Raw genomic sequence first — 19,771 nt, 5'->3', positions numbered from 1 at the left:
TTCAATGACAAAAAGGTGACCATTAGAGGGAGCACTTACAAATCTGCAGTGACATACACGTGGTCACTAGAGGGAGCATTTCCAACTCTTTAATGGCATACATATGACCATTAAAGAGAGCACTTACAAATCTTTAATGGCATACAGGTGACCACTAGAGGGAACCTCTCCAAATCTTTGAACAATGCTTTTTTTTCTATTTTACTTATCCTTACAATGTATACTTACACTTTTACTTATTCTTCCTGAACAGTCATTCAGCAGGGATGCTTACCACATAGAGGGAGCACTTACAAATCCTCAATGACTAAGAGGTGACCACTAGAGGGAGCACTTACACATTATCAATGACATACAGGTGGCCACTAGAGGGAGCACTTAGAAATCTTCAATGACATACAGCTAACCACCGGAGGGAGCACTTACAAATCTTCAATAATATACAGTTCACCACTAGAGGGAGCACTTACAAATATTTAGAGACATACAGGTGACCACTAGAGGGAGCACTTACAAATCTTTGCACAGTTAATATTACCAGAAATGGTTAGTTCTGGGGGACAGATATCAGGGGATGATGAAGGCACGTTGTTTTCATGTCGGCACTGAAAGGAAACAAAGAAGAGTTACCCCATGAATATAAATCATATTCCGAGTGCCATTTATTAGGACTCTCTGTGCAGCCAGTAGGTGACCTCTTACCTCTGGAGATCTCACGTGGACTTTCAGCCTGCAGGAGGGCAGCCCGTTTCCCAGCATTCTGTGCTGCAATGGCGCAGATGTACTGCCTCCCAGCATGCGCATTGAGTTTGGGATGAAGGACACGTCGGTGCAGCTGTCCTGTCTTAGAAGACAAAAGAAACTCCTGAAGAATATAATAAAAGGACATTGTAATGCTTAAAGGGTGCTGCCCATTACCTTGCCCATAGACGGTACAATGCCATCATGGGCGAACTACAAAAGGTGCCAGCACCGACATACCAAACCAGCATGGCAATTCTGCCATAACTGTTCATCTTTATTGATGGAACCACTAGGGGACCCCCTATATGCAATGACACTAACACCCCCCCCCCAAATCCCCAGATTACATGACTTCTAATAATTAGACCTTCAGGTATGTGGCCAGCAAAGGAAGAAATAAGTAGGGGATTGGTTGTCTATGGCACAGAATTCCTTCCCCCCCAGTCCTGATTTGGAACAATAACTTCAGACATTCTGGTTCCGAACCCACCTGAGCCTGGACCTGTTCAGTATCCTCTTGGCTTCCTCGTTGGTCACTCCAATCAGAGAATCTTTATTGATGGAGACCAGCTGGTCACCGGGCCGAAGCCGCCCATCCTGAAACACATGCACATACAGGTGACCACTAGAGGGAGCACTTACAAATCTTCAATACCATACAGGTGACCACTAGAGGGAGCACTTACATATCTTCAATGACATACAGTTGACTATGTTGACCTGTGTCACAGCTGTCTACACTCTGCAGTGTCTAATGACTTGAAACATACACAATGCTGGTCATGTGACCCTAGCCTTGGCTTCCCTGTATTAGATATAATTCATTTGTATCGCCATTTGAAGGAAATGGATTGGCCACACACCGGGTGATGACATCAGGCCGCCAACCTGGCTGTGCTGTCCGTCTGGCTTTGTATATCTCAGAAAATTAATAAAAATTTATTGCAAAGTACAAACTTTCAAAATATTTTTTTTACATTCGAGCATTTAACTGATTGATAGAGTTTGGCTTTATTATATACCGTATTTTTCGCCATATAAGACGCACTTTTTCTTCCCCAAAACTGGGGGGGAAAAGTTGGTGCGTCTTATATGACAAACACTGTGTTAAAAAAAATTAAAAAAAGATACTCACCCGATCCTGCGGAGACCGTGCGTCTCCTCTCCTCCTCGCTGCTGGCTGCAGCGTGTGTTTCCTCCCGGCTGCAGAGCAGAGCGAGAAGAAGCCGGCACACGCGGAACCCGGAAGCACGCCGCAAGCAAGCTGATCCCTGCTCTAACGGAGTTACTCGGTGGAAAAACCAGTAAGTGATCAGAAGGGGAATTTAAATTGGCACAAGGTAATCAGAAGGAGAATCAGAAGGCACAGGGTGATCAGAAGGGGAATTTAAATTGGCACAGGGTGATCAGAAGGGGAATTTAAATTGGCACAAGGTGATCTGAAGGACAATTTAAATTGGCACAGGCTGATCAGAAGGGGAATTTAAAATGGCACAGGGTGATCAGAAGGGGACAATCAATGGCACATGAGTGATCAGAAGGGGAATACCTGTATGAATGGCACATGAGTGATCAGAAGGGGAATAAACTTTAAGAATCTTTTTTTCTATATTTTCCTCCTTTAAAATTGGGTGCGTCTTATATTCCGGAGCGTCTTATACGGCGAAAAATATGGTATATATTTTGGGGGTTCAAGAGTGCCCCCTGGTGGTACCTGAGCTTAGTACTGTATGCACTTCACTTAGGCCCACGTTAGCTAAGTGCAGTTTTCTTACCCGACAGCTATCTCCATCTGGAAGCACATCATGTATGTAGACCATGGGCCCCTCTTGGCGATTGGACCCGCCGCTGATCACCAAACCAAGGCCGGTGGACCGGAGGATGGAGATATGCTGGATTCCTGGGTCACTGTACAGAAGAAGACACAAGACAATGGACTAGTATTGCTCAAATTTGAACAGAGATAATTTCCAATGACCAGTCACTCACACCACAGAACTGGTCATAAAGAACCTGGCAACAGTAAATGGTACTGGTACCACTCACTGCTGCCCCCATTCATTTTCTATAGGGTTCCCCTAGGGGAAGTTGCATGTAGCCTCTCCCTCATAGCATAGCAAACAGTAACCCCACCTTAACCTCGTGGCAAGTGTGAACATAGCCTTACTGATTCTCCACCAGTGAATGTTTCAGTGAATGTCAGTAACTGATTTTTAAATAGACCACTAGGTGGCAGCACACTGCAGACTCCGATCATTGTCTATATAGGATGGATCCATACTATTAATCTCAATGAATAAAACTCATACACAACCAATGTAATCAGATTATCTTCCATCCCATCTGTCACCGGGACCCTTAAGAACTGTAGATTTAAAGAAAAATCTATTTGTTTTACATATTGAGATATATGTGACCTAGAAAGAATTGAAACAGCCAGATGGGCAGCATTTTTAAAGGAGGTCATTCATGGTAGCACCCATCATCTTCCCATCATTTGGTGACCGGACAGACTGAATAGGTGAGTTATATCCTAACATGTATGAAAGGCCCCCGGTATTTTGTACCTTGCCATGGAATACGGTGAATGGCTGCTGGTGCCTCCAAACTGGCTATGGCAGCTGCCCGGACTGAGCAGCAAAGGACTCTGGGAGCGGGACGAGGACTCGGAGGACGTGCTTTCCAGATAACGACCTATTTCATAAAGACAAATTCACATTGACCAATCAGAATTCATTCTTCCTAAATCCAATATGAAGGGGTCTTGGCCACATAGGAAGATTCACTCTCTGGTATGAATGGGCCCCATGGTGCCCCATTAGGGAGAACAGAGAAAGAGTGAGGCTTTTTTGGCTAGTTTAGAGTTACTGATAAAATCATAAAGTTTATTTATACATTGAAATATGTTTAGGAGCACATTACATAGTTACAGAGTTATCTGTAGGAGGTCCAAGTTGCACATAACATATGCTAGGCTTAACATTACTCTGTTACTGATTTAGATTGAAGTAATCAGGTCCCTCAAAAGGGTCTCCTACCCGACGCGTTTCGCCTCATTGGCTTCCTCAGGGGATTGGAGAATTGTGCAACAAGAGTGTCCGTCAGATTTAGTGCAGGTTAATGATCTAGCTTCTATAAATTAAACAACTCCTGATTTAGGTATATGCCTCACATTTCAAGTGCAACCCCATACTTACTGCTGTGCATTATGGGAGAACTCCGGGACGACCCGTTGTCACTGTGCGAGCTGCATTTCTCCAGCAGTTCTGAGAATTCCTTCCTGTAATATAGGAATATCGGAGAAGAGGTTATAATTGGAAGTTACAATGTAGCATCACTAGTTCCTTATCAGTTGATAGATCAATTAGTATCATGTCCATGGAATCTATATAACTGACAGAACTGAAATCCAATGAATGAAAGAGGTGGGGCCAAAACTGTTAGGATGGGAGGGGCTAGAGTATGCTGGGCGTCTCCCAGCCAGAAAATGAGGCGGGTCTAGCTAACTTGCTGCAGCTTCTGTTGCACATTGTGAGAAGCTCTTGGTGTGCAGTGAGATCAGAAGAAGCCATTCTAGTCCAGGAGAGGAGCCGGTACAACTGTGCAAGAATGAAGAGAAGGCTGGTGGGCAGATTTGAAGAAATGGAGGCTGAAAATCAGATTTGATGAAGGGGAAGCTAGAGGGCAGATTTAATGAAGGAAAGGCCATGGGGCATATTTAATGAAAGGGAGGCCATGGGGCAAATTTAATGAAGGGGAGGCCATGGGGCAGATTTAATGAAGGGAAGGCCATGGGGCAGATTTAATGAAAGGGAGGCCATGGGGCAGATTTAATGAAAGGGAGGCCATGGGGCAGATTTAATGAAAGGGAGGCCATGGGGCAGATTTAATGAAGGAAAGGCCATGGGGCAGATTTAATAAAGGGGGGACTATGGGGCAGATTTAATGAAGGGAGGCCATGAAGCAGATTTAATAAAGGGGAGGCCATGAGGCAGATTTAATAAAGGGGAGGCCATGAGGCAGATTTAATAAAGGGGAGGCCATGGGGCAAATTTAATGTAGGGGAGGCCATGGGGCAGATTTAATAAAGGGAGGACTATGGGGCAGATTTATTGAAGGGGAGGCCATGGGGCTACATTAATAAAGGGGAGGCCATGGGGCAGATTTTATGACGGGGAAGCCATGGGGCAGATTTAATGAAGCGGAAGCCATTGGGCAGATTTATTGAAGGGGAGGCCATGGGGCAGATTTAATAAAGGGAAGGCCATGAGGCAGATTTAATAAAGGGGAGGCCATGGGGCAGATTTTTTTTGATGGGGAAGCCATGGGGCAGATTTAATGAAGGGGAGGCCATGGGGCAGATTTAATAAAGGGGAGGCCATGGGGCAGATTTAATGAACGGGAGGCCATGGGGCAGATTTAATAAAGGGGAGGCCATGGGGAGGCCATGGGGCAGATTTAATAAAGGGGAGGCCATGGGGCAGATTTAATGAACGGGAGGCCATGGGGCAGATTTAATAAAGGGGAGGCCATGGGGCAGATTAAATGAAGGACCACCAAATGTTTATTCTAGGTGTGGAATATATAGTAAAGAATTAAACTCTACACAAGGTTTCATTGCACGGGAATAAAGGGGAAATATTTAATTGGGGAAGCTTTAGACAAATCTCCCCTTATTTCTCTGGGATCTCTACTGAATGGGAGGAACGACGATCAGATTTGCTAACCGTTTCTCGGTCCCTATGGCTGTGAAGGGGTTAAGGACTTTTGTTGTTTCCCCCAGACAGGAGTTATTTTTATTATATGATGGTCAGCAGAACCGAGGAGCAGAGCCGATTACACCCCAGGGGGTCTGTCTGTCGGATCAGGACACTTTGCCTTTATCCCATATTATGTCCTGCGGATAATAGGCGCAAAGTCTGCTGGGGATTCACTCGCTTTCAATGTCTCCTGTAACACATCCAAGCAAATCAAGCAAGCGTGCAAAAGTAACCATTTCCTTCCTCTCTCCTGCAGTCCTCTAGTAGGGATTACAAACTGCCCCGATAAATGGTATGCCTGATACCGGGTAGGAAGAAATATTGCAAGAAACATGATGGCAGCAAATCATTTCAAATGTAATTATTTAAAAAAAAGCAAGTCTTATCATCTGGCTCATGCTAAAATGAAAGGAGCACCCAATGGAAATTGAGCAGAGGTGAAAGAGATACCAGGGGTGACAATTTTCAACAAACATGTCCAATCCATTTATTACCTTAATGCAAAAACATCATATAATTTTTTCCCTGAGCCAAATCCTCCTTCATTGCTGTCTCACACATTCCTCCTCCCAGACGCTGCAGCTCAATGTAGGAGGAGTTCAGTGCTGCCAATTCACAAGGTAGTGGGAGGGGACAGGGAGTGGCTAGATGATGATTGACAAGCTACTGGCTTGTGCACTAAGAATGCTGGTAGCCACGCCCCCTTCAGCATTTTCTCAACACATTGTAATGTAAGTGGGCAAAACTTACATAAGGATAGGGAGCATTGCAGCATCAATGTCAGCCAGCACAGGAAGCCGCATTTGGTGGACTTACCTGGCAGGATCAACAAATATGGGTATATGGTATGTAGGACATTGCAAGAGGAAATAAAAAAGTAACATGTTTATAGTGGGAACATGTCCAAAGTGTAATTTTACAAATAACTTTGTTGCACCAATATCTGTACGTGTCCCTATGTAGTAGGACAGAGCGTCCTGAGACATTTGTCTTAAGTGTTAACATTCCTCTGTCTGCAGAGGTCACATTTGACTGGGCATCACTGACTCCCTCCTGGCAGAAGATGCCAATTTGCACAGATGGCCGGCTAAATTAGGATAAGGTTCAGAAGTCGGCTTCAGATGAGATAAGTGAAGGACTCCGGGAGAATTAGAGTCAAATTTTCAGAAGGTCCACAAATCTAAGACACCATAACCTCGCTAAGGAGGGAAACAGCTGTTCCTTCTTCTGTTGCTCAAGGACAATGCTGTGATATTGTAGTCCAAACCACAAATCTGAAAACATAGAGCTGAAAGTGATATATTCCAAACCCATGGGGGTAATCGGGTGATCTCTGCATGCCTGGTTTGATTTTTGTTTTGGGGGTGTCAGGGGGTTCCAGCAGCTTTCAGGTGAGCACATGGCCTCCAGAGCCTTACCCCACCCAAAGCACCCAACTCAATATACATCTTCATGTCATGGACATGAGCATCTTAGTCTTGTGGGCTAAGTCCTCAGTCTCCAGGACTCTTACCACTAGATGTACCCAACATCTATACATCATCCCATCATGGACAAGGGTACCTTGGTCCTTTGGGCTAAGTCCTCAGTCTCCAGGACCTTATACCACTAGATGTACCCAACCTAACACACTTCTGCCCATCATGGACATGGGTTCCTCATTCTCCAGGGCTTCACACCTTTCTGTGCACCCAACTAAACATACAGGATTCCAGGGGCTTCTGGTCCTCAGGTCTCCATCATTCTTACTGCATCCAACTCAACATATTTATCATCATGGCCATGGACACCTCGATCTCCACAACCCTTTACCTCTCAGTACCCTTCATACAACATGGACTTGCATATCTTGGACCTTTATAGCCCTAACCATCTTATTCTTCAAGGATTCATTCATCTTAGTGTACTCAACTCAACATACTTCTTTGGACATAGACATCTTGGTCTCCACAACTTTACACAATTCAGTGCACCCAACTCAACATCTTCTCATCTTCTTGTCATTGACATGAGCATCTTAGACTTAAGGGCCTCATCCCTCCTAGGGAACCCAGCTCAACATAGTTCTTGTCATGGGCATGGGTATATTCATCTTCAGGGCTTCACACCTCTCTGTGCACTCTAAATGAACATACTTCTTCTTGTCATGGACTTAGGTAACTCTCTAGGGCTTTACGTCACTTAGTGCAACCAACTCAAAATACATCTTCTTCTCATGGACATGGTTTCCTCAGTCTCCAGGACTTCAGGACAACAATTCTTCTTCTTGTCATGGACAATGGAACATCAGTCTCCTGGACCTCACACCTCTCCATCTACCCAACTCAACATATTTTTTGTCATGGACATGGGTACCTCAGGCTCCAGGACTTCACAACCCCTCTGTACACCCAACTCAACATACTTCTTGTCATGGACAATGGAACCTCACTCTTCAGGGCATCATGTGAGCCCAACTCAACACAGTGTCTTGGACATGGGTACCTCAGTCTCCAGGTCCTCATGGCTCCCAGTATTCCCAACTCAACATACTTCTTTCGTTCATAGAACACCTTGGCCTCCACAACCTTATACCACTCAGTGCAACCAACTCAACATCTTCTCATCTTCTTGTCATTGACATGAGCATCTTAGTCTTAAGGGCCTTATCCCTCTTGAGGAACCCAAGTCAACATAGTTCTTGTAATTGGCATGGGTATATCCATCTGCAGGGCTTCACACCTTTCTGTGCACTCCAAATCAACATACTTCTTCTCGTCATGGACTTAGGAAACTCTCTAGGGCTATACGTCACTTAGTGCAATCAACTCAAAATACATCTTCTTGTCATGAACATGGGTTCCTCAGTCTCCAGGACTTCATACCTCTCAGTGAACCCAACCCAACACGTCTTCTTCTCGTCATGGACATTGGAACATCAGTCTCCTGAACCCCACACCTTTCCATCTACTCAAAGTATTTTTTCTTGTCATGGACAATGGAACATCAGTCTCCTGGACCTCACACCTCTCCATCTACCCAACTCAACATATTTCTTGTCATGGACATGGGTTCCTCAGTCCCCAGGATTTCACACCTTCCAGTGAACCCAACCCAACATTTTATACTTTTCGTCATGGACAATGGAACATCAGTCTCCTGAACCCCAAACCTTTCCATCTACTCCAGAACTTCACACCTCCCTGTACACCCAACTCAACATACTTCTTGTCATGGACAATGGAACCTCAGTCTTCAGGGCTTCATGTGAACCCAACTCAACACAATGGCTTGGACATGGGTACCTCCGTCTCCAGATCCTCATGGCTCCCAGTATTCCCAACTCAACATACTTCTTGTCATGGACAGGACCTCACCAGACCACATGCTTTCCACCAATCCACCAGTGCCTCTCTAATTCTTCACAGTAAACCATGTCTCTATCCAGACTTTATGGTGAGTGGGGGATATTTCTTAAAATATCCAAATCAAAAGATCTGACTGACCCAACCCCTGGTTTTCATGCCCTTGGCGCTCTTCCAGTAAATAAATCTAATCTCTATTTCCAATGACCTGGAAAATCCCAACCTGTGATCCTCTTCATCGGACGGAATATTTGTTGCAGTGAACCTGTCCTCTTCTGAGTCCATTACTCTTCCTCCTATGACCAGTGCCGATTCCACCACTATTGCCAAATCTAAGTCCACAGTTAAAGTCGACATTTCCATAACTTCAAAAAGTCTCAATAAACACATGAACATTTCACAATAGACATCAATCGTTTCATTTTTCAGGAGAGCTCTATACTTCCCCACTTATATTTTGAAGACCATCTATGAGCTTTGCCTAAGTTGAGTTGATTCAAAAGTCCAACTTTAGGAGGCGCTGGATCTACAGGTGCCTATTAGTCCAGAATTCATAGAAAACATCAAATCAATCACATAAAACCCAATTCATCCAGTGACCGGTGCCAGAGGTCCAACCGCAGAACACAAAAGTAGGCACCAACAACACCTGTGGAGTCCAATTCGTATTCATTCATACAATAAAAACCAATGCAGTTTAGAAGCCAACCCCAATCAGTTCCCCAAAGCATTTCCTCAGTCTCAATGATCAGACTGCAACATAGTAACTTTGTAGCAAACAATATCGGAGGTTGCTGTAGTGGCTTATCCGTGTCACACATTTTCTCCAATGGGATACATTTGTTTTATCGTTGAGTGAATCAGTTCACCCAACCAGAGCAAAGTACTTAGAATCTGTTCATGATGGACAGACAGCCAATTCACTGATATTCCAGGTTCAGGTGAACCAACACACTCAATGCGCTCTATTTATAAATTAATCTTCTGTCAATTAACTTTATAAAGATTTTCACTTTTTCTTGCATTTCTTATTGTGACAGTAGTGCAGTTTTAAAATTAGCCACTAGATGGCAGAACGAGTCATTGATTTAAATAGGAACTGAAAAGATGTGTCTGGAGATAGAACCATCTGTCAGCAAATTTATATATAGAGCCCAAATAATTAAAACAATTATTCTGATTTAGAAAAAAAGATAAAAAAATGTTTACCTTGCTTCATCGTCCCGAGCGATGATGAGTCTCATGTAGCTGGTGGCTGATGCGGCTCGCAAAATATCTACAGCTCTGTGAATAGAAAAATGTTGATGAGTGATGGAAGTAAGTGTGCATGATGTGATACAACATGATGAAAGCTAGTCTGGTCCCTCCAATCCAGAGGATTGATCTGCACCCCACCCTGCCATATTTGTCATGGTGACAACTCAGATGCACAATTAGAAGACCGTTGTCACCCCATAACAGGAAGTGCCTCAGCATAGAGTCTTTAAAGCAGGACCACCAGGTATCCTTTTAATAAAAGCTTCAGATTTCATTTTTTTTCACACATATTTGTCAATTTCTAAACCATCTGACATTCACCAAAACATTCGCCGATGGAGAATTGGTCACTGCTATTAAAAACACCTAGAACTGGAAGATTCACCACCAATGTTTCAGTAAATTTACAGTTTTATGAACAGACCCCTTTAAAGGATTAAATATTAGGGGTTGGCTTGACATCTTCTATAGGAAAAGGAACCTCATGGATTTAAATGTGAAATTTAGGAAACAATTCTACCATTCGTGCAGTGTGACTCCACCCCTTACCTTTCATTGGACACTCCCAGCAAACTTTCTCCATTCACTTCCAGAATCTGATCTCCAGGCTGGAGGCGTCCTGAAGAGAACACACAGGACAATAAATAATACATAGCACAGATAATCACAATCTCTTCTAAGTTCTCACACTGCAGTGCTCTATGCTGACAGAGCTGAGTAATGGACACACCCCTTATCACATGTTCTAATAGGAAAAAAAGGGGGCGTGTCCAACTTGGTCTGGAACTGCACAATCATATTGAATTGAAAATCTGTTGTAACAGGAATGTGATGACTTTGGGGGCTGCAGATTCTTATCTGTAACCTTATAGGGTTTATTAGAGAATAAATTCTGGTAGGAAGATCATACATTTTCTCCTACAACTTAATGACACCCACAGAACACGCTATACCCATGTTATATCCAGGTCGTACCATCAGAATAGGCCACGCCTCCAGGAAGGATTCTTTTCACATAAACGCCGTATTCTTCTCTGCTAAATTCCCGCAATCCTCCAATCACTTTTATTCCTATAACGAAAGTTTTATGTTATAATAGCTGCATGTTATTACTCTGCCATGCTAATCCTCTGGCTTCAGACCCTGGAGAAATATTGGGATCAGCAGCTTTGACATCACTTGCTGCTTGCTTGATCCAGGCTCACTGACCTGCTGAGTACTGAAATCATGTGTATAGCATGATAACCTGGAAAATGGTCATGTGGCACATCCAGCTCTCTTTCTATTTGCTGCCTCTCCCAGCTTGGGAAGTCCTCAATGATTACATTTAAGTAGGGGGCAGTCTACTGACACCCCAAAGGGGCAGGTCCATGACACCCTGCACTCACCAGGTGTTCTCAGTCCTTTTAAATGAATGGGATTGCATTTTATTCTTCAACCACGAGGACATCTAGTGGTGAAAAAGAATTATTGTGGGTGCAGCTTCGAAGAGGAGGTGAGAATTGCAGTGGAGACATTTCAGTTTTGGGAGGGGGGTATCAATAGCATTGGTGTCAATCAACAAGGTATAGTGGGGGAAAAAAATTACTGTAGGGGCAGCGTCGTGGAGGATGTGAGAATTGCAGTGGAGCTGTTTCTATTTTTTTTTTGGGGGGTATTAATGGCATTGGATGTCAATTAACTGCAAGGACATCTAGTGGTGAAAAAGAATTACTGTAAGGATGGCGCTGAAGAAGAGGTGAGAATTGCATGGAAGTTGTTTTTATTTTTTTTTTTTAATATCATTTTTTTGAGGGGTGTTAATGGCATTTGGTTTTAATCAGCCACAGGGACATCTAGTGGTGATGAGGAATTGTTGCAGGAGCAGCACTTCGGAGGAGGTAAGAATTGCAGTGGAGCTGTTTATTTTATTTTTGGGTGCCAATGGCATTGGATGTTAATTGACCACAAGGACATCTAGTGCTGAAAAAGAATTACTGCAAGGATTGCGCTGAAGAGGAGGTGAGAATTGCAGTGAAGTAGTTTTTATTTTTTTAGTTTTGGGGGTTTCAATGGCATTAAGTTTTAATCAACCAGAAAGACATCTAGGGGTGAAAAATACCTAATGCAGGGAAAGCACTGAAGAGGAGATGAGAATTGCAGTGGGGCAGTTATTGGGTGTCAATCCACCATGATGACATCTAGTGGTGAAAAAGACTTACTGCAGGAGCAGCTTTGAGGGTTATTTTATTAAGATGTGTTGAGAATATATAATATATATAATATAACACCCACACAAGTTATATCTCAGCGATTTTATAATGTCCCGTATGTTCGTGACTGCTGGACACTAAATGGTTCTCCTTTCGCCCCCCTCCCCTCTGAATAATCTCTTTATATGACCTCCCCGGTGATGCGGCTACTAAATTGTATTTTCATCTCTCCTCTTTCTAGGTTATGTTTCATAATATCCTCTCTCACATATCCCATTTTCATTCTCCTATCTCGGCCTCAATTGAAATAATGGTTTCACAATACCCAAACAATCACAGTCACAAATCCTCTTATATATACTGGGTGCTGCCAGACGAATAAATCCTGGACGATTAGAGGGGCCATCGCTGTACCTGGAAACCCCCCCAATGCTGCCTGGTATGAGGGGGCACTGAGATAATGGCAGCTGACCAATGTCAGGGTTCACTGCTGCTGTGAAAATTTATTTGTGGACAATCATGTGGGGATGCATGGAGACCCTTAGAAGGAATGCAGATTAAGGATGGAAGGGAACATAATGGGCACAGCAGGGACTCAACACCGAGATGGTGGCATCTATGCAGGAATTGTGGGAGCTTCTCATAATAGGAACATTAGGTTACAGACCCAGGAACTTAAGGTAGAGATGGTGGCAGCTCTTAATGGGCACAGCAGGAGTAAAGACTTGGGAACCCCTAATGGGGATGGTGGGAATGTCTACTTATGGGTGCAGAAGGGGTACAGACCAAGGAACTCATTGTAAAGGATGGAAGAAACCCATTCAAATTGGCACAGCCGGTGTACAGAGCCAGGAACTCAACACAGAGATGGTGGTAGCTCTTCATAATGGGCACAGCAGGGGTACACACTGGGGAACCCAGAATAGGGGTTGCAGGAATGCTTCCTAATGGGCACAGTAGGGGTACAGACCAAGGTAGTGTAGATATAGAACCCATCATAATGGGCACAGCAGGGGCACGGACTTGGGAACCCTGATAGGGATGGTGGGAATGTCTTCTAATGGGCACAGTAGGGATACAGACCAATATGATGGGTTCCTTCCATCCCTACACTGAGTACCAGTGTAGAGATGGAAGGAACCCATCATAACGGGAACAGGAGGTGCACAGACCAGGAACTCAACAGAACCAGGAACTCAACACAGAGATGGTGGCATCTCTTCATAATGGGCATAGCAGGGGTACAAACCTGGGAACCCAGAATAGGGATGGCAGGAATGCCTATTAATGGGCACAGCAGGGGTACCGACCAAGGAACTCAGTGTAGGGATGGAAGGAACCCATAAAATGGGCACAGCAGGTGGACAGACTTTGGAAACCATAATAGGGATGGTGGAAATGTCTCCTAATGGGCACAGAAGGGGTACACACACCAGGGAACTTAGTGTAGGGATGGGAGAAACCCATCATAATGGGCAATACAGGTGCACAGACCTGGGAACACAAAATGAGGAAGGTTGGAGCTCCTCATAATGGATACAACAGGTGTGCAGACCCAGGAACTCAGTGCAGGGATGGTTGGAGCTTCTCATAATGGGCACAGAAGTAAGCTAGCCATTTCTAGACAAAAACTGGCAATAAAAAAGTGATGATGACCATATTTGTGTGTAATGTGAATAAAAAATGATTGGGCAAGGTGATTTCTTGATTTGGATAACCATTGGTGTTGAAATCAAGAACCGGTCGTGTCACAAAGGTTTTTACACTTAGCTATACATGAGAAAGCAATGATAATACAAATCAATTATGGATCATGTAGATGATACATTGAATACTTGTAGCTGATCGCAAGGATTAAATTGTTTGTCCATCATTATATAAGTAAAAAAATAAAATCCCATAGTTTATGCCCAGCAGAAGGCAAAACCAGCTGTGCCCAACCTTGCCACAATCACAATCAAAACCCCTTCCTGGCTCCCCAATGGTTGTCCCATCATCCCTGGGTTAGAATATTCAATAATCATCTTCTACTATTATTTCTGTATATACTCTTAGTTTTAGGAAATGTGTTCAGTCCTTTGTGTTAAAGTCATTACTTTTTTTCCCATTATATAATCACACAGCGCGGCTTTGCACAGATTAACTCTGTAACCAGAAAGAGCCCCTTCCTGTGCTAGAGATCTTCCTTGCATGCCATGCTCCATTGTGCTTTGTGTAGTGATTGCAACAAAACATTTATAATGACCTTGAATGGATTTATATATGAAAGGAAATCATTTTGAATAAGACCAGTGCAGGTTTACATTGAATCAGAATGGAGAGCAGAGGGAGACCTGGCTGGAGTTTGAAGACTTTTGTGAGCAGAGCGAGGAAGCACCGGGAGTGTGAAGCCTTGTACAGACATCTAATGGATGTCAGATGATTGTCGCAGGAAATGATCTTTCCTGATTGTTTCCAATGACAGATAAATGAATAAGTGCTGTACACACATTGCTGTTCTATGGAGAGAGGAGGACGAGCAAGCGGCACCCCACTGTACTCTACCCTACAGGAGTGCACAGTGGTCGTTCCAGATTTTCGCCTGAGATGAGCACAATTATCTGATGTGCGCACATTGCCTAATAGACCCCTCATCTCTCATAAAGACATATGGCATGGCATAGTACAAATGGGAAAAGCACACGCTCACTTGCTGCCCAACCTTACCTGACTGTAATTGGAGTCTGGTAAAAAATTTGAGAGAACCCCATGCTTTTTATTATTTAAAGCTTTAAGGTATCACCCAAATTTGTTCTTTTAAAGACCTTCTCCCTTTTTTTTTTGCATTGGTACATGTCCCCCATGGCAGTGCTCTGCTCACTGTGACTTTTGTAATCCACATGTTTGCGTTTCTGCAGGAATTTCATAAGCACAATTTTAAGACTTTTCTACAGCTGCCAACAAAAATCCCCCCCCCCAGCCGCTCTCTTCTCTACTCCAATGACCTACTAATGACTTCCTCACTTATAACCTCATCACAGGCACGGCTCCAAGACTTTTCTAGAGCTGCCCCGACTCTTTGGAATGGTCTTCCTCATCCTATTCGGCTTGCTCCTACTTTTTGCACATTTAAAACAGTTCTCAAACCCCAACACTTCTAGGTAACACCTTACCTACGCGTCCTCTTCTGTCTCCTAAACCCTCATTACTTCCCACCATTCCATATCCCCCTCTTATTGTGTGATACTTCACCCACCTCTTAGATTGTAAGTTCCTTGGGGCAGGGTCCCCTCCTTCTCCTGTATTACTGTCTGTATCTGTCTGTCATTTGCAACCCCTATTTATTGAACATCGCTGCGTAATATGTTGGTGCTATATAAATCCTGTTTAATACTAATAATACATTTCTGCATAGTCAAAGTAAGCAATTCACTCCTAACCTGCACATGCGTGAGATCTAATGCTGGGTCAGCAATTCTCTGGCTGCAAGAACCAGAAAAGGACAACTTAATCCTGATGGAGTATAAAGAAAAGGAAGCAGCAGAATGATGGATTAGAAGAGGTAAAGATTTTTCTTTGGGAGGTGCATGGTCTAGATTAACTGAGACTGTGATGAGCTGTGCAAGATTTTAATGCATCTTCTATTTTAATGTTTGGATTTTGGTTTCTAAAGCTCAGTATCATCCCTTTTAGCTAAAAACCCTTTTAATCTAACGCAATGCATTGCCATGGGTTGTGATGTGCAATGTGTGATGAATAGCCCATCAATACATGTATGTGCATTACAATGCCTTGTGGTAACTTACATATTGCTGCCACGTGGCCCTTAGTATATGTAATGCTATAGTAGACTGTTAGAGAAAAGATAATCAGAGACTGTGGATCTGCCAAAGGGGTTGTGAAGGATGTGGGGACATTCAGCAGGTGACTGTTAGAGGACATGGATGTGGCACAAGTCTGCTTAGAGTAGGAGCCATTCACCAGGAGACTGTTAGAGGACATGGATGTGGCATAGGTGTACTTGGCAATTAAACACATATAGCAGTAGACTGTTGGAGGACATGTATGTGGCATAGGTGTGCTTGGAGACATGGGGACATTCAGCAGGAGACTGTTAGATGACATGGATATGGCACAGGTGTACTTGGAGATTAGGGACATTTAGCAGGTGTGGTAGCAGACATGGAGACATTCAGCAGGTGACTGTTAGAGGACATTGGCATTACACTGCTGTGGTTAGATCAGGGACATTAAGCAGAAGACTGTCATAAACTGCAGACCTACCAAAGATGTGTTTGGGTTGACTGTTGGAGGACATGGGCATGACAGGTGTGGTTGGAGATTGGAGGACATTAAGCAGCAGACTGTCAGAGACTGCTAAAGAATAATGCCATTACAGCCTCTAATCAAATCAACGCATCTACTTCTGACTGCTATGGTCCAAGGGCAGAACAATGCAGCCCTTTAACTGCACCAAGGGCACCAGGATTTATAGCATCAGGAAATATGTGCAAATTTATTATTTGTGTGAAAAATGGAAAAAGTTATTTTGGCATCAATAGGGTTAAACAGAATGTGGATAATCACCCAATCCATTGGCGCAGTCATTGAACTCCATGCAGTACACAGTTCTGTCTATGCCGTAGGGACCCATCAGTGTCCTGTACAAGACAAAAAACAACACGCAAGTAGATAAGAAGTCAGACATATCGAGGAAGGTTAGTAATCCAAGGAGCAACTCCTTTTCCAGCCATGTTTTCCAGATTTACCCTTCTACATGAGTCAAATATTCCTTTTCTTTATGTCTCCATCTATCATAACCTATGCAAAAAAGTTTAAATCTGATATTAAAGTGTATCTTTATTCCTATTTTAAATCTACCCTCCAGCCTCCCCTTTTTTAAATCTGCCCTCTGGCCTCCCCATCATTAAATCTGCCCTCTGGTCTTCCTTCCATCAAATCTGCCTTCCAGCGTCCCCTTCACTCTCTCACAGTTGTATCGGCTCCTCTGCTGGACTGAAATTGCTTCCTCTGCTTGCACTGCACACTGTGAGCCTCTCACAATGTACATTAGAAACTGCAGTAAGTCAGAGCCCCCCTCATTTCCTGCATTTTTCAACATCATCTAGCCCCTTCCTTCCTAGCCTTTTATTCATTCCATTTCAGTCCTTTAAATCATGTAGACTAAGGGTAATTATAACATATAACGTATAAATATATATAAGGAATATAGGGGATAAATAAACACTTTGCTTCAGGTTCCACAGTAAATAATTAATACTTGCTATAATATTCATATTATCAAAAATTACAGATAGACCAAGAAATGGTGATTGCCATGGCAGGATAATTTTTCTCATGTGTCATCACTGGGGAGATTTTCCCTTACCTCTTATCCTACAGGAACAATAAGAAAACAGAGGAGATCTCTTTATTGGGAGAATTTACGTCCTAGACAATTGTCACTAAAACAGTTGTTCCCATTGGAGGATTTTCCAATTATTCCTTGCAAATTTATAATTTTCTAAGTCAGTACAAATATTAACGGTGAATCTCCCCAATTGTGATACATGAAGAAGTAAAAATGAACCATTCTACATATATATTATAATATTATATTATACACTTTTTTAAATGTTTTTAAAGCAATAATATTTATACTTTTCATTGAAATTAATGTTTGTATTTTTTTTATTGTAGTGTTGCATTAAAGAAATACACAAGCCATTATTTAGGTAATGTCCTCAATTTTGCAATGCAAACCTAATTGAAAATAAAAGGGCTTATCACAGTAGCACAATAAAAAACACTAATACTAAAGAAAGGAATAAATGTAAAAAAAAAAAAATATATATATATATATATATATATGCTTCTTTACTCCTTCCAAAGTGTTATATATATGCTTTTTTCATGTATTTAAACAAAACATATTTATACTTTTCTCATTGCATTGATATTAATGTTTTTATTTTTTATTGTAGTTTTGCATTAAACAAATACACAAGCCATTATGCAGGTATTGTTCACAACTTTGCAAAAGTAAGAGAGAAAGAACGAAGGAAAGATAGAAAGAACGAAGAAAGAAAGAACAAAGGAAAGAAAGAAAGAAAGAACGAAGGAAAGAAAGAACGAACGAAGGAAAGAAAGAACAAACGTACAAAAGAAAGATTGAAAGAAAGAAAGAAAGAAAGCAGGGGGAGTAAGAAAACAAAAATGTAAAAGAAAAAGAAAGATAATGAAGGAGAAAAAAAGAATTCTAAAATCTCCTTTCGGTATACGTGGCTGCAGCTAACCTGGCCACATCAGCCTAGATATGAAATATGAAATGCACAATGGAAACGGTTTAATGAAGTCCATGGTGCTGATTGTATTCTCTATTCATGGGGTGTATAATACAAAAATAATACAAAAATTCTCATCGAAAAGTATGGAGGAAAGTAAGGATGAAAAATGTGCCCACATCACAAACAGATATATAAATTATACAATAAAATGATATAATAGATCTCAACATAGAATGATCAGAAAACAATATTTTTGGCCATGGCGGTTAATTGATAACCAATGATGCACCAAGCCCACTAACCCAAAAAAATGACTAGTCAGTTATCATTTTTTACTTAAAACCTGCTTGCTGTGTCCTTGCCCTGTGTGCCACCCCATGCAGGTGTATCTATAGGAATGATCAATATATTATTTGATATTTAGGGCATAGAAGTATTTTAATATAAACCATTCCCAGGTAAATCCCAGTATTATTGTATCAGGTATGGGAAATAGAATTTGGATACAATGAGGATGTTAATCTGACACAGAGATGGATTAGTAAATGCAGAGAAGCAACTTCTGCCTGGATACAGAAAATCCCAAACATCTGTCTGATATACCTAGAATGCTGATATAGAATGCACAGATACCCCGCTCCTCCTCCTCATTCTTCTTTAACCCCCTTACCTGGTGATCATCATTGCCCCTTTACAGAAGACAGACACGGACGGCATCCTTCTGGAGGCAGGGATGTAGTGAGGGTCATGGGCACGGTGGCCAAATGGGGATGTATCCAGGGAATAGGCTTGGAAGGGATGAGGGAGGGGGGGAAATGCATCATGTGACAGTTCAGAAAATGATCTGCCTTGTCATGGAGATAGGGAATTGTCAATTACTAGATGTAAGTGGGTCATGGGAGACCCGGGGCAAGTGTTGGATTCTGGCAAGGGGCAGTTTTTTTCTTGTCTTATATTGTTACAGTCAAAAAATGTGTAGAGATATTCTATAGATTCTTTATGCAACATTCAGAGAAATGCAAAGGAGTTGTCTGGGTCCTTGAAGACCTGGGCAACTATGGGCCAACACCAAGGGCACCAAAGCTGAGGGCTTCTTTCACCACTGATGGTTGTAAATCCAAGGCTGAGGGCTTCTACACACCACTGATGGTTGGAAATCCAAGGCTGAGGGCTTCTACACACCACTGATGGTTGGAAATCCAAGGCTG

At 42.6% G+C, this 19,771-nt stretch overlaps 1 protein-coding gene across 6 annotated transcripts in view; it reads right to left on the bottom strand.

The window, feature by feature from the left end:
• The window catches only part of LOC140335042 (syntaxin-binding protein 4-like), a 39,019-nt gene that overhangs the window by 8,742 nt on the left and 10,506 nt on the right, over positions 1–19,771 (bottom strand). For 3 of the 6 annotated variants that reach the window (XM_072417401.1, XM_072417404.1, XM_072417398.1), the window contains exons 2-11: positions 16,864–16,937; positions 11,081–11,176; positions 10,655–10,724; positions 10,058–10,132; positions 3,942–4,024; positions 3,312–3,438; positions 2,520–2,652; positions 1,235–1,341; positions 703–865; positions 539–605 (exon numbers count right to left, since the gene is read on the bottom strand). In XM_072417401.1, the coding sequence (XP_072273502.1) occupies positions 539–605; positions 703–865; positions 1,235–1,341; positions 2,520–2,652; positions 3,312–3,438; positions 3,942–4,024; positions 10,058–10,132; positions 10,655–10,724; positions 11,081–11,176; positions 16,864–16,937 (995 nt within the window). Of the gene's footprint in view, positions 1–538; positions 606–702; positions 866–1,234; positions 1,342–2,519; positions 2,653–3,311; positions 3,439–3,941; positions 4,025–10,057; positions 10,133–10,654; positions 10,725–11,080; positions 11,177–16,863; positions 16,938–19,233; positions 19,340–19,771 lie in introns of those variants that run through there. The other 3 variants (XM_072417399.1, XM_072417402.1, XM_072417400.1) reach the window with 3 other exon arrangements.

The sequence above is a fragment of the Pyxicephalus adspersus genome, chromosome 7 (assembly GCF_032062135.1).
Source record: "Pyxicephalus adspersus chromosome 7, UCB_Pads_2.0, whole genome shotgun sequence".
NCBI lineage: Eukaryota > Metazoa > Chordata > Amphibia > Anura > Pyxicephalidae > Pyxicephalus > Pyxicephalus adspersus.
Note: the sequence above shows the minus strand (reverse complement) of the source record. Positions and strands in the feature narration are given on the sequence as shown.